Here is a 15997-nt window from a genome sequence, read left to right as displayed (position 1 = left end):
TGTCCCTATAAAATCACATTCTACACATTGCAATTATATACACAATGAGAAAAGTATGTAAAATTACCTGTACCTAGATAAAAGCTGACAGTCTTTCAGAGAAATGCTTCCTTTCTGACCCTCACTGGGCTCAGGCCTGACACCATCCAATAGCAACAGATAAAAATGCTAAGCTTCAATGCATGGAAAAACTAGTCAGCAATGCCCATAAGTGCTCATGAAATCCAAACAGAATGAACGTTTGGCAGAAAAGAGGGGTAAGCCCAGGGAAGCTTTGCAGGGGTAAGTTTAAGGAAGAACAAGAAAGGTCAGTGTGAAGGTCACTGCCTAGAAGTGTGGTACCAGGAACAAAAACTGGACACTGAAATCCAAAAGACCTCCACAAGAATTCTGCTCCAGTGTTATTAATAATATAACCTTGGAAAATGATTAATCTTTCTGAGCTGAGGTTTTCAGATCTGAAAATAGAGATGACACTTTCCTGCAGGTTGTTAAGAACTAGGGAGAATAAATGCAGAACATTAGCACAGGGTCAGGCAATGAATGGCAGCTGACACTACTACTAGTCTAGCTTTATTTTGTTCTAACAGTATAGCCCATTCAGAGAAGAGAGAACTTAGTTTTAGGAGGAGTGCTTAGCTCCTGTTGTTCAGAGATAACAATCCCAGCCTAGAGCAACCATGTCTGGGTTTGCGAAAGGAAGATGGCCCTGTGTTACTAGAAACAGTATTAATCAAAACAATATTTTAACTGAGACTTAAAATATCATAGTTTATGATCTTTCATTTCCTGTTCTGCATAAAACAGGGGTAACATGTACCAAACCAGGTCCACAAAACTGCTGGAAAGACCAAACATGAAAACATTTTAAACAGTAATACACTACACAAATCTAAAGCCATATCAATATTATTATGATGGTTCTTACCTATCTTTGCAAATGTTTAACACATAAGAGGCTCTGAGTAAAAATTGTATGGATCCACTAGTATTTATATGTGAACATGATGGCCAGCCTAAAATACTTTTTTTTCTTCTTTTCTTTTTTTCTTTTCTTTTTTTTTTTTTGAGACAGAGTCTCACTTTGTTGCCCAGGCTAGAGTGAGTGCCGTGGCGTCAGCCTAGCTCACAGCAACCTCAAACTCCTGGGCTCAAGCAATCCTGCTGCCTCAGCCTCCCGAGTAGCTGGGACTACAGTCATGCGCCACCATGCCCGGCTCATTTTTTCTATATATATCAGTTGGCTGATTAATTTCTTTCTATTTATAGAGACAAGGTCTTGCTCTTACTCAGGCTGGTTTTGAACTCCTGACCTTGAGCAATCCGCCCGCCTCGGCCTCCCAGTCTTTTTATAGTAAGACATTTTGTTGTCATAAAATACATTTTAAGTAAAAATTTACATGTAAGAATGCTTATAGCAACACTTACAAAATTATAATTTAAGGGAATGTTTATTGTTTAAAAAACTATAAACAGGAAATATAAACTTATGTATTTTAATAAGCATATTTTTAAAAAGAAATTAATCAGTTTTTAGAATTAAAAATGTATTGTCTTACTTAACAAAAATGAAAACACTATTTTTTAAAATTTTTTGGTCACTGGCCCTTTTGAACATTCTGATGATTTCTAAAAACTTCTCCCCAGAAAACTAAACATGCACAAAAACTAGGTCATAAAATCAGGGCTTTAAAAATCTTCCTCTGTATTAGAGGAATTTCGGAATGTCAGGTTCTTTGCTGTCTCACAGCTCTGTACCAGAACTAGTATGCTCACAATTCCTCTTCAAAAAAGGGCACTTTAGTGGAAAAGGAGTACCTATAGATATCTTGGTATATTGATATGGCAACATCTCCTAATACTACAAATATAAAGTCTCCAAAAATATTAATATATATGTAAATGCACAGAAAACAGATGGAAGGAGATACTCAGAGTATTAACTACTGGAACCGGGTTTGGGGTAGGTGGTAGTATAAAAAGAGACTCATAATTTTTATTCCCTATTCTTCCATACCGTTAAAAAATAAATATATTTTTTATAGTGATAGGGTATTTTTCTATTTCTAATTTTAGAAAAGTAGTCCTTGAGTACACAGAACGAAATAATTCAGCTTAAGGTGGCAGTGAAAAAATGCCACAATTTACTGGCAAAAATCTAAGTGGTACAGAGAAGAATAGGAAGACAAAGAAAGCAGGGTAAAAGAAGAAATGGCAGATATTAGAAGTTCCAGCAGCAGTAGCAGCAGCAACAGTAAGCGGCTATTGAGACCAGAAACCAAGACACAGTGCCGCAGCTCTCACAGAAGCCAGGCAGTGAGGAGGAGGAGTCTGTGAGCTGGTCTCAGGGGCACCCTGTGCCACAACACTGAGTCCAGGAGCAGGCACAGTCTAGCGCAGGCTTTACCTGCATGACCTGATTTAATTCTCAGCCTTACTTTACATATGAGGGTAAGTGACTTGCTGAAGCCACAGAGGTAGCCAGTGCAGAGCCAGGACCTGATTTGAGCTGATGTCAAAGCCCACGCCACAAATTCTATGCCATACAGAAGAGAGGACAAAGCCAAACATGAGTGCAAGCTCATTCTGGGCTTGCAACAGGACGTCCTAAGTAGTAGTATGGGGTATGCACTGAATGGACAACTTGGGCAGATCAGAGTCATGGAGCAATACGGCCCCAGTATGCCAGATGTCACAGTTCTCAAGAGCAATTTAGAACGATGTTTTTCTATGAAACCATAAGTTATAACCATTGACAATTAGTTAAGCAATTTCAAAGTTGTGAGGGACAAATCTGGTAAAAGGGTATTAGTTTGCTACTTAGGGCCTCCTGGGTTTAAAATTCAAGGGTATTAGTGGGAGAACAGTAGAAATGTGAATAAGGCCTATAGATTAAAATAACAGTACTGATTTAATAATAATGTCCTGATTATTAACTATACTGTAGTTTTGAAAAATATACTTTATTTCCTTAAAGGAAACACACACTAAAATAATCTAGGGATAAATGGGCATTATATTTGCAAGTTATTTTCAAAGAATTCAGAAAATGGGAGAGAAGGGAGAATAGATGTGGGGGAGAGGGGAGGATAGATGTAGGGAAGTAAGAGAAAATAGAAGGAAAAGAGGGAATGATAAAGCAAATGTAGTAAAATGATAACATTTGGAGACATCTGGTATAATAATTAGTTTTATTTGTTAGCTTGGCTAGGACATACTACCGATGTCCTATATACTTACACCAAATACTTAAGTCAAAGGATGATTAATTCAATTAAACATTAAGCCATGTTGCTGTGGAGGTATTTTGTAGATGTGGTTAACATCTATAGTTAGTTGACTTTAAGTAGACTATCCTCAATAATCTGGGTGGACCTCAAGCAATGAGTTAAAGACCATAAAAGCAAAACTGAGTTTTTTATGAGGAAGAAGAAATCCTGTCCGTGGACTACAGCATCAGTTCCTGCCCAGGAGTTTCTAGCCTGCCCTAAAATTTAAAATTTACCAGCCCCATAATCAAATAAGCCAATTTCTTGAGACACCTCTTTCTATATCTCCTACTGGTTCTGTTTCTCTGGCCCTGATATGTATTTTGATACCATGAAGTGGAGTGCCGTTATAACAAACAGCTAAAAATGTGGAAGTGGCTTTGGAATTAGGCAATGGAAGAGTTTTGAGGCATCTGATAGAAAATGCCTAGGATTGCCTTGAAGAGATTGCTGATAGAAATATGGACATTAAATGTGATTCTGGTGAGAGGTCAGAAGGAAATGGAATGTATGATAGAGAATATATGGTCATGAATAGATTACTGGTACAAACATGAAGGCTAAGAGGTGTTTCTGGTGAGGTCTCAGAAGGAAATTGGGAACATGTTATTAGATACTGGAGGAAAGGTGATTCTTGTCATAAAGTGGCAGAAAACTTGGCTGAATTGTGTTTCATTGTTGGGTAGAAAGCAGAATTTATAAGTGATGAACTTAGTTAGCTGAGGAGATTTCCAAGCAAAGTGTTAAAGGTGTGGCCTGGTTTCTCCTTGATGCTTATAGTAAAACATGAGAAAAAAGAGATAAGTTGAGGAAAGAGCTGCTGAAAAGGAACTACCACCACTTGATGATGTGGGAGGGTCTTGGCCTATGCAGATTGAAAAGGATGCTAAAATTAAGAAATTCACTGTTAGGAAAGCATGTCTGTAGAGAAGGCCAAGGCTATGGCTGGACAACTTTTGGCAGAAGAGACTAGGTACATGACTAATGATCTAATCAACAATCTCAGCAGAAGCCAGGAAGAGAGTAAGGTTATCCAGGAAAGATCTGTGGATAACCTTCTTATATAATGGTATGGATTCTCTTAACACACACAGGAGACCCATAAGGATTCTGAGAATGATATACCAGCAGAAATACAGTCAGCCTGGACTGAAAAGGACAGAAATGGAATAAAATAAAGAAAGACTATCAGACTTCCAGGATTCTACAGGCAGAAAATGGGCTGATAGAGCTACTTGACTGCAAATATGTGCTAACTTTTAAGAAAAAGGAGGAGTAATTCAGAGTACAGAGCTGCCAGCCCAGAGAGTGGAACATCAAGCCACAGAGCGTTATTCTTAGGCCTGAAAACTTAATGGAGTTTGTTTTCTAGGATCACTAGCCCACAGATGAAGATGAATTTTGTCCCAGAATAGATTATACCCAGAATGTCATTCATTTTAAATCTATATGACGAATTTGAGACTTGTCGCAAAATATGATGTATTTAGAGGGGCTTTTGGACTTAGTGTTGATGCTGTAATGAGCTGAGACTTCTAGGGATCTCAGAAGGAAGTGAATGTCTTTTGCCCAGTGAATGGACATGAATTTTTAGATGCCAGAGGGTAGGCTATAGTAGGTTGAATAATAGGCCCCAAAAGATATGTTCAAGTCCTAACCCTTGGTACCTGTGAATATTACACCTTACTTGGAAATAGAGTCTTTACAGATATATTATTAAGAATCTTGAGATGAGATCATCCTGGATTTAGAGTGAGCCCTAAATCCCATGAGTAATGTTCTCATAAAATAAAAAAGGTGAGAGAGGGAGATTTGATACTCAAATGCGCAGTGAGGAAGGCCATGTTTAGATGGAGGGGGAGACTGGAGTGACATATGAACAAGTCAAGGAATGTCAATGGTTGCCAACAGCCACAAAGCTGGAAGAAGATAGGATTTTCCCTTAGAGCCTTTGGAGGGAACGTGGCCCTGCTAACCCTTTGATTTTGGACTTCTGGTATTTAGAACTGTGAGATAATAAATTTCCATTGTTTAAGCCACCAAGTTAGTAGAAATTTGTTATAGCAGACCAAAGAGACCAATACACTGGGTGAAGGGTATTAGAAATCTTTGTATTGTTTTTGCAACTTTTCTATAAGGTGAAATTACATCAAAATAAAAAGTTTAAATAAAGTAAGATCCAGTATCTTCAGCTTGCCAGGAAATCCCTATGTCATCTGGTACCTTCCTCTTACAACCTTTGAAAAATCATTCGCTCTATGTCCTATATTAAAAAATTTAACCTGAGAATTCTGGATAGCAAATTTATACCATCTTAAGAGAGCTGAACTCACTGCTATGGTTTGAATATTTATGTCTCCTCCAAAATTCATGTCCCAACTTAATCCCTAATGCAACAGTATCAATAGGTGAGATTTTTAGGAAGATCATGAGAACTCTGCCCTCACGGTTAGGATAAGTGTCTTAAAAAAGGAGGGAACCAGCTAGTCCCTTTTTTGTCCTTTCGCCTTCTGCCACATGAGGACGTAGCAATAAGGTGTCATCTTGAAAGCAGACAGCAGCCCTTGCCAGACACTGAAACTGTTGGGGCCTTGATCTTGGACTTCTCAGCCTCCAGAGCAGTGAGAACAGAAATTTATGTTATTTATAAACTATTCAGTGTCAGGTGTTTTGTTACAGCAGCAGGATGGATTAAGAGACTAATATAAGAATTTGACCCACAGTAAAATTGCTCATTACAAATAATTAATTTTAAATATGCTCTATTTATGAAAACTTACCAATGGTTTTTCACTCACAGGAGATGGAGGTGGGTGGGCAGTTTCTCCAGAAGTAGGACGCCAGGTCAAGAGCCTTTAAGATACCAAAAACACACTAATCACCAGGGGTGTGCCACATGCCATATACAGCATATCTTGCAATGGGCACAAGAAAGTCATAAGAATATACCAAATAACATATTTCACCTTTGACTACTGCTAAAAGCAATTTCCTAAAAAATAACTAGTAAACAGTTTAAAATATATACTTTCAGAGAGTAATTAAGTAGCATTTAATATAATTAAAAGGGTAATCTGGTTATCAGCATTACATTAAAAACAACTTTCTGAAAAAGTTTTTAAAACTTTAAATCTACTTTTTGTAAGTATTAATGTCATCAAATATTTTCCTAAGTAAGAATTTTTAAAAGTTTGAGGGTTTTCAAGAAATTCATAAAATTAAAACTAAAAGATAAATATTCATATAACTCCTTAGATTCTATCTTTAAATAATATATAAAAATAAAGCAAAATTTGGTCCAAAATTAGGTGCTTGGGATAAAAAAATTGTTAAGGACTAAGTTCTTGTTTCTGAGAAGCAGGAACTCCTGGGGGATGGGACAGACAGATGGGGAAGAGATAATTTCAGTTCAATATGTTCTGGTACATTAAAGGATGCTTATTAGATGATCTTTACAGTCATATATATTATTCTGAGCATATAGTTCAAAAAATTAAAACAGAAGCAGTTCTTACAAAAAAAATGTATAGCCAACTTTTTTGTAAAGATTTCATAGGGACAACAGCTAGGCAAGAATTCATGCTGTCTTTGACATAGGGTCACAAATTCTGACAGATATGGATTATTTGTCAGTAACCCACATTGCTCCAACAAAAAAGTACACCAAAAAATAAGAAAAGTTATACAATAGTTGGAAATAGACCAAAGAGATTAATGTGTGGCCTATTAATATTTTATATTGATAACATGAATATATTTAATTATTAAACTATTTCATTTATTTTTATAATTTATATAAATTTTATGCTTACATTAAATTTATAAATAACAATTATTTAATTATTAATATGTTAATATTCATTTATTTAATATATATTAATACTATAATAATCTGCTTGTCTAGGGGTGTTTCTCTTGTTTGACTTCCTATTTACTATTGATGAGGATATTTACAAAGAGACTGTAAGAGTGAAAACATATTTAATTCACGTCAAGAAAAAGTCTATGAAGCTTAAAAATCTGGACTGACAATTTTCATATACAGTTTTGTATCAGTGCATGTCCATTACCTTTTTATTGAAAGTTTTAAGGTAGAGTCTACCTGTGGCCTTAAAAATTGTAGATCTAAGGTAAAAGTATGTGCAGATCAGAGAGCCACCAGGGTTGAGCTGGAAGGTAAGTTTCAGTCTATCCTACAAATAATCCAGGTGCTATCAGAGTCATTTAGCTAAACTATGTCTTAGTTTCCCCATCAATAAAAATTACCTCACTATAAGTCAATTCTAAACTCATCCCTTAGAGAAAGACAATTAATTGTAAAATATAATAACCATAAATAGATTTTCTTGAGATTATTACATCTATAGTACCTATAACATGTTGAGGGTTTTTTTTGTTTTTTTTTCCATTCAAAACCACTGCTTGGTTTGATCTGGATAAATAAAATCTTATAAAAGTCAGTGGAATCACTTTATTGTGACCCAAATTTTGGATGATTAGATTGAAGGTGGTTTTGGTTTACAAAGAATTTAATTCATGTATTTGTTAAGGTTTATAGGCATTTAAGCTGTAATAAATCCGAATCTATGTAACACTGAGACATGCCTAAAAGCTTTCTGTTATGAGAAATCACCAGTTACTATCAGACTTTAATCACTCATCATTTTCAAACTCATTCAATATACAAATATAAATGTAAAGATGTTTAAAATCTTCTTACGCATGTGGGATTGTGGTTTTGAAGATATCCAGTGTGCAGTTACAAGTTTTGTCCCAGATTTCCAGGGTAAATTTTTCACCATTCAGAATAACAACGTTCTCTAAGCAATTTGTACCAGATCGTGCTAATTGCTCATTGTCTAGGAAAGAAAAGAGCAATTCATTTATGTATTACGAGGGTCACTTTTAACACTTTGTGTCACATATCTGGTATAGACCTACCTTGCTGCACACACCAGTAGAGCTGGGCAAAAATATCATCCAAAAGTACATCACTGAGCACTTCTAAATATTGGGTGAATACATCACAGATTGCATACAGTGCATGATTGCAAGTTGTTGTCATCCATTCAGCTTTCTGGGGGAAAAAGTCATTAAATGAAGGTCATACTATTCTTCAACTACTAGAATTAAAAAAAATATATGTCTGCTTACTTAAACTGTAAGGCTGTCAGTGTTCCTTTCAGAACACTGAATTCCCTCTAGAACATTATATTCACCTCAACTTAAAATCTGATGTTTATTTTTCTCCATTATTCATAATCACCTACATATAAAATAATCTATTTTCTATACTATTTGATTATTTAAAAAAATTATCACTGAATCATCTTGATAGTATGACTTTCCAATATGCATGAACAGCAACAACTGGCCTTGCTCTAGAATATGACAGATTATGACAGGGAAATAAAAAAGAAAGAGATAAGAATTTATCTAAGTGGAGTTAGCACAGGTTTAAAATAAAATTGACTTTCTTGAAGTATGGTTATTTGAAAACACTTTGAAAGGTAAGAAGGGCTATACAAAACAATTATAATTTATTTCTTTCAAGCATATAAAGGATAATTGCAGATGTCTGCATTTAATACTGCTACATGGAACAAAATGAGAAAATCTGAAGCACTCTCTCCACACTTTCTGAAATGCATACTATAACTGGTTTGTAGTTAAATACACTGAGATAAATAAAATAAAACTTAAATTTTGCTTTGTATTCTTCACTCGAGGCAGAGTAAAAAAATCATGTGATACTAAAAGAAAGTTGCTAGTGTTTTATAGTTGTGACATAATCAAAATGAGGAAAAGAAACTGAAAGTTCAACAAAAACACTGAAAACAACAACAAAAAAATCAATTCATTAACTTAGTTCTATACCCAAATGGTGTTCTTATGCTATTACATTCTCATGCCTTAAAGGAAAATTTTCTAGGAATTCTTTTCTTTTCAATGTGCTTAATTTGAAACACTAAAATGTACTGGGGAAGATACTAAGAACCTTTTAACTTGACTATGCTAAATGAAAATTTTGTGTTTTCTTACCTCAGTCTGTTGTTCTGGCAATTTCATATTGTCAAAGATTCTGAAAACAATTCTAAATAAATCCTGCCACCAGTGCTTTTCATAAGTGTGGCCATATGTTTTCATTATTTCAAACATTACCGTTAAACCCCTAAAATGACAAAATATAATTAGGAAAGCTATAATATACAAAAGCATCTCATTCCTAAAATAGCTTTTATAGTACACAAAGCATCTACAACCAGAAAGCTTAAAACTCGTCTTTAATACATGACACTGGGTGTTAAGACATTTTAAGACAACAAGTTTCTTTAGGATACATCATTCAGGGAAGAAAAAAAAAAGAACCACCAAAGTCCCTGGCCTTAAATTTTTTTATTTTACTTTCCCCCTACTCCCACCTCACCATTCCAGCATTTAAAAATTTTAAATGAAATTTCAGATTGAAAAAGATCATTTGAGTGAACATTAATTTTGTCACATGATAGCTAAGGAAGAAAAATACGTCTATAGCAGTCTAAGAACAAACAAAAATTAGATTTTGAAAAATCTTTTTGAAAGAACTTGTGGAAATTTATAGTTAACACTATAAACCTAGTTAATACAATGTCCCCAAACAAAAGGAATTATAAAATGAATCTACTAAGATATAAAGCTCCATGAGGGCAGGGATCTGTGTCTGTTCTGTTTCCTTCTATATCCCAGAGCAGTGCTCACCACCTATGAGGCAAGCAGTATTTGTTGAACAAGTAAACTGCTAATTATCATACTGACTAGCTTCTGAATAAATGTTATAACTGAAACTCTAAATTACCTTCTTGATTCCTTATTATGTTTCTTGAAATAATACCTTTATATAACCATTAACATTTGATCTTTTCTTTTTATGTTGCTTTTTTCTCACAAAATACAGGCATCCTTCAATTTAGAAGTGGTTTATATTTCCAAAAGTCTAAGACAGAACAAAATTTTCTTTGAAAGGTTTTATAAGGACTGGTACACAGTTCAGCTCATTTGCTGCTATGCTACCATGCCTGGCACATACTAGATTCTGACAGAAGGTTCTCAACAAGTGTCTGTTAAATGAGTGTGTAAAATAACATTTTGGTGTTTCAGTCCTACAGCAAGTTCACAATGGTCTATTTGATACCTAAGATATCTAATCTGTAATAAGAGCAGTGATATAGGGAGGCCTGGGGAGGAAACAATCATCCATAGGAGACCCCTGTCAGACTTTCACAACTGGATGCCAAACTCACAGGTTTCCTCTTTAATAGAATAAGACTCTCTCTTCCCCATCTGCTGAGCTCCATGTCTATTCCCTCCCACTCATAGTAACTGGATGCTACCTGTCATGGCTGGGGGTAAGGGGATGTGGGCAATCATGTGTTTTGTAGAGCCTAAAGCAAATACACAGAGATCAACAGTATTCAAGGACTTTTACTGCTGAAGATGTCCTTTTTAAAAGCAATGCTTAAGTAGGGAAAGAGAACAGTCATGTGCCACATAAGGACATTTCAGTAATGATGGACTACATAATCAATGGTGGCCTCATAAGATTATAATGGAGTTGAAAATTTTTATTCTCATGATATCATAGCCTTCATAAGGTCATAGTACAACATGTTACTCACGTTTGTGGTGATGTTGGTGTAAACAAACCTATGGCACAGCCAGTCATATAATGATAATAAATGACTATACTACTGGTTTATGTATTTATTATATTATGCTTTTCATCATTACTTTAGAGTATACTCCTTTTATCTATAAATTTTAAAAAGTTAACTTAACCTCAGGCAGGCCCTACAGGAGGTATGCAGAAGAAGGCATTGTTAATCATAGGAGATGACAGCTCCACTTGTGTTACTGCCCCGAAGAACCTTCCAGTGGGTAGAAGACAGTGATATTGATGACCCCAACCCTATGTAGGCCTAGCCTAATGCGTGTGCGTGTGTCTTAGTTTTTAACAAAAAAGTCTAAAAAGTTAAATGAAAAAATCTAAACATAGAAAAAGCCTTATAGAATAAGGATATAAAGAAAATGTTTTTGTACCACCGTATAATGTGCTTGTGTTTTAAGCTGTTATTATATTTATGTTACAAAGTTTTAAAAATAAAAAAGTTTATAAAGTAAAAAAGTGATAGCAAGCTAAGGTCAATTTACTATTAAAGAAAGAAACATCTTCTAAAAATAAATTAGTGTAGCTAAAGATTACAGAGTTTATAGTGCAAAGCAATGTCCTAGGCCTTCACATTCACTCACCACTCACTCACTGACTTACCCAGAGAAACTTCCAGTCTTGCAAGCTCCATTCATGGTAAGTGCCCTATATATTACTGAATTTTTACTGTACCTTTTCTATATTTAGATATACAAACACTTACCATTGTGTTAAAATTGCCTATAGTATTCAGTACAGTAGCATGCTGTACAGGTTTGTAGCCTAGAAGCAATAGGCTGTACCATATAAGTATGTGTAAATATACTCCATGATGTTTGCACAATAATGAAATCATCTAAGGATACCTTTTACAGAATGTATCCCCACTGTTAATGGATACATGACTGTATTTGGGACTCTAGGTTAATAATTTATCCCTAAATCTACAGAATTTTGGGAGAATCAAATGAGAATGCGTGCAAAAGTTCTCTTTTTATCTAGTGCTATAAAAATCATAGTGTTGCATTTTTAAATGTAAGCTAAATAATAGCCCATACAAATCATGGTGGGGATAAGGTAGAAAAATCAAAGGCCATCACTGAACAAAATTTACTAATCTTTTCCCTCTCTTTTACTAACTAGAAAACACACATTCTCTTTTCTTTAACAACTATTAATAGAATCCACCCTTATTCTGAATATGGGATATGGTAAAAGCAAGGTATCATTGTCCCAGGCAACAACAGGCTAAGCAAGCAGGTAGGCCCTTTGTCAAAAAGACTTCTACAAAAAAATAAGAGGAGCCGGTGCTGATACATGACTTGCCAGATGTGACATGTTAGCTATTCCACTGATGTGGCTGGATATTTGAACTGGGGGCTATCTTGAATTTTAACAAGTTCCTAAGAAGTCTATTGATAAACAATCTACCATGCCTAACATAAAATAAAATGTTCTTTTGTGTTCTCATGATTGCTAAATTTTATGACAAATTCCTATGGTTTGAAACCTTTTTTTTTTTTTTTTTTTTTTTTTGAGACAGGGTCTCGTTCTGTTCCCTGAGTTGGAGGGCAAGGGTGTCATCAGAGCTCACTATAACCTCAAACTCCTGGGCTCAAGTGATCCTCCTGCTTCAGCTTTCCGAGTAGCTGGGACTACAGGTGTGTGCCACCATGCCTGGCTAATTTTTAAATTTTTTGTAGTGATGAGGTCTTGCTATGTTGCCCAGGCTGGTCTCAAACTCCTGGCCTCAAGCAATCCTCCTGCTTCAGCCTTCCAAAGTGCTGAGATTACAGGCATGAGCCACCACACTCGCCCTATTTGGGATTATTTATCTATTTCACAAGAATTCCTATTAAAACAAATAGTGCCATAAAAATGAAAAATTTCTTAGGATTTAAGTCAAATTTAACCTTGGTAGGGGGTGGGTGTGGTTCTGGCATAATGGGAGGAAGGAGAGATTTTTCCATTAAATGTCTATCATTAATTTGTTATAAGTCTGTGCTACCATTATAATTTTTAAAAATTCAAAAAAGTAAAATGTCCAAATAACTAATGACTTTTCCTAAAAAGAAGGTGCGTTACCCAAAATGGATTTTGTTTACCATAAAATTGAACTCCTGACAGTCTTAAATACTTGTTGACAGATATTAGGACACACAACTGGGCCATTTCAATTTGGCAGTCAAAAGTATAGGGTGCAAAAAATTATACTATGAGAGTGATGTGAGCTGTGACATAAAAACAGTGTATTGATTACTTTGTCCAGTTACATGATATCCATGATAGTTCCTTTACAAACTGACTAAATGTTTATATGGGATCTTTTATTGGGAATACACTTTTAAAAGAGTCTTATTTGAATAGATCTATATTAATCTTAACTGTTACTGACAAGGCTTCAAAAAGAAATGGTTCTTTCCCTAAAATCCACCAAGAATATGCATTTTAAAATTCTTCTATTATTCATCAGGAAATAAACTTTGCCACTAATTTCAATTTCTGATTGGAAACAAATGTATGAAAAAATGGAATGTTTGAAGTATTAAATGAACTTAGAAGCTATCAAATTTTTAAATAATATAGTATTTCAACTTTTATTTTGCTCTATTTAACATTTTAAAATCCTATTAACTTCCTATCTAATGATTGCTATACTTAATAAAACACATGATTTAAGAACTACGAGTTTGTGTTTATATGAGAAGTTAATTTGATTAAAATAAAAATAAATCCTTCAAAATTTTAATTCCAAATACTGATTGTTACCTGGTTCTTACATCTAATTTGCATCTATTGATGATACAGGATAATTCAAAGAGAATTGGGAACCATCCTCTCACCCACACCCTGTCTTCAGGTGCCACATTCATATCGTCGCTTGTGTATTCCTTGAAAGCCTTCAAGAAGAAATGTAGCATTATTAAAGGCAAAGCATAATACCTGTATATTTAGCATATTATTTCTCAAAAACAATTTAAGTGCTTTACAAATCAAAAGGGAGCAATTTAATTTATAAAAAGATAGAGACTATAACTGCCTACAATCAATCTTTCTCTCCCTCCGCACTGGCCCCTCACCCCCCACTTTCTTTATTCCAGAGTATTACAGGGGTAGAAATGCTTTAGTTACATAAATTGCCTTTGCACTGCCCAAGTCAGAGCTACATGTATGTCCATCCCCTAGACAGAGCGCACCACACCCTAAATTAGGTGTGAACTTACCCATCCCCTCCTCCCACTTGCTTGACACCCAATGAATGTTATTTCCATATGTACACATAAGTGTTGATCAATTAGTACCAATTTAATGGTGAGTACATGGGGTTTTTGTTTTTCTATTCTTGTGATACTTCACTTAGAAGAATGGGCTCCAACTCCAACCAAGATAATATAAGAGGTAGTTCACCATTATTTTATGGTAGTACTCCATGGTATACATATACCACATTTTATTAATCCACTCATGCATTGATGGGCACTTGGGTTATTTCCACATCTCTGCAATTGTAAATTGTGTTGCTATAAACATTCGAGGGCAGATGTCTTTTTTATAGAATGTCTTTTTTCTTTGGGTAAATACCCAATAGTGGGATTGCTTATCCAATGGTAGTTTTAGTTTTAGTTCTCTGTGGTATCTCCATACTACTTTCCATAGAAGTTGTACTAGTTTGCAGTCCCACCAGCAGTGTATGAGTGCTCCTATCTCTCTGCATCCATGCCAACATTTGTTGTTTTGGGACTTTCTGATAAAAGCCATTCTCACTGGAGTTAAGTGATATCTTATTATGATTCTGATTTGCATTTCCCTGATGATTAGAGATGTTGAGCATTTTTTCATGTTTATTGTCTATTTGTCTTCTTTGGAAAGGTTTCTGTTCATGCCCTTTGCCCACTTTGTAATGGGGTTGTTTTTATCTTTATGATTTTCCTGAGTTCTATATAGATTCTACTTATCAGCTCTTTGCTGGATGTGCAGCATGCAAATATTTTCTCCCATTCTGTAGGTTGTCTATTCTTTATTTTTTTTATTTTTTTTTATTTTATTTTGCTGCTTAGTTGTATTTGAAATGTCTATTCTATCTAATGATAGTTTCCTTGGCTGTGCAGAAGCTTTTTAATTTCATCCGGTTCCATTTGCTTATTTTTGTTGTTGCTGTGATTGCCTGCCTACGATTTTAGTACATGTGCTGCTGAAGTGAGCATGATATAATTGCCTATAAAGAGACCTGGACTAGATCCCAAAGTTGGCTTCACCTTCAACTATTATTAGCTTTCTGCATTTACTGGCCAGGTTATTTCAGGTTTCTATTTTTATTATTTAAATGATTATGATACTACACAGCCACACTAACCAGACTGGGGAGGTGTGAAGGTCAAATTAGCTGATGTATCTAAAAACTACTAAATACCAATAGGTCCATGTTAGTATGTAATAAAATCTTATCACCGAATCTATAATGCATAGTTACAAAGACAGATTCAGATATGCAAGTTAAACTTGGCAGCCAGATTGTCAATTCAACCTTTTACTTCAGAACTTAAGCCTATCCAGGCGTCCTCAAACTACAGCCCGCGGGCCAGATATGAGCCACCTAGCACATTTATCCAGCCCTCCAGGTGTTTTTGCCACCAGTCTGTCCTGCTTAGCAGCCGACTCGTCTTGGGCCTATATTACGCACTCTCCAACGGTCTGAGGGACAGTTAACTGGCCCCCTGTTTAAAAAGTTTGAGGATCCCTGGTCAGTTGACTTCAGTACTGTAGAGTACAGACAGAAAAAAGCACTATAGTGCATGGTTAAAAAAATAGGCTAGGTTTCAAACCCTAGCTTTACTTTACTAGCTCTGCAACTATGGACACATTTTTAAATTTTTCTGTGCCTCAGTTTTCTTATCTGTATGGAGCTACAACACTACCTATCCCATAAAGCTGCTGTGAAGATAAACCAAGTTAATACACACAAAATATTCAGAAAAACACGTGACACCTTCAATAACGACTAGTTATAATCATTAACCATCATAACTCAGAATCAAGCTCAGAT

General features: G+C 35.2%; 1 protein-coding gene across 1 annotated transcript in view; it reads right to left on the bottom strand.

Annotated features, from left to right (window-relative positions):
- Positions 1-15997, bottom strand: part of ARFGEF1 (ARF guanine nucleotide exchange factor 1) — a 141527-nt gene that overhangs the window by 11866 nt on the left and 113664 nt on the right. The window contains exons 29-33 of the mRNA XM_020288828.2: positions 13723-13853; positions 9312-9441; positions 8211-8346; positions 7990-8128; positions 6050-6122 (exon numbers count right to left, since the gene is read on the bottom strand). Of these exons, the coding sequence (XP_020144417.1) occupies positions 6050-6122; positions 7990-8128; positions 8211-8346; positions 9312-9441; positions 13723-13853 (609 nt within the window). The remainder of the gene's footprint in view (positions 1-6049; positions 6123-7989; positions 8129-8210; positions 8347-9311; positions 9442-13722; positions 13854-15997) is intronic.

This window comes from Microcebus murinus, chromosome 7 (assembly GCF_040939455.1).
Source record: "Microcebus murinus isolate Inina chromosome 7, M.murinus_Inina_mat1.0, whole genome shotgun sequence".
Taxonomy (NCBI): domain Eukaryota; kingdom Metazoa; phylum Chordata; class Mammalia; order Primates; family Cheirogaleidae; genus Microcebus; species Microcebus murinus.
This window is presented reverse-complemented; position numbering and strand designations above follow the sequence as displayed.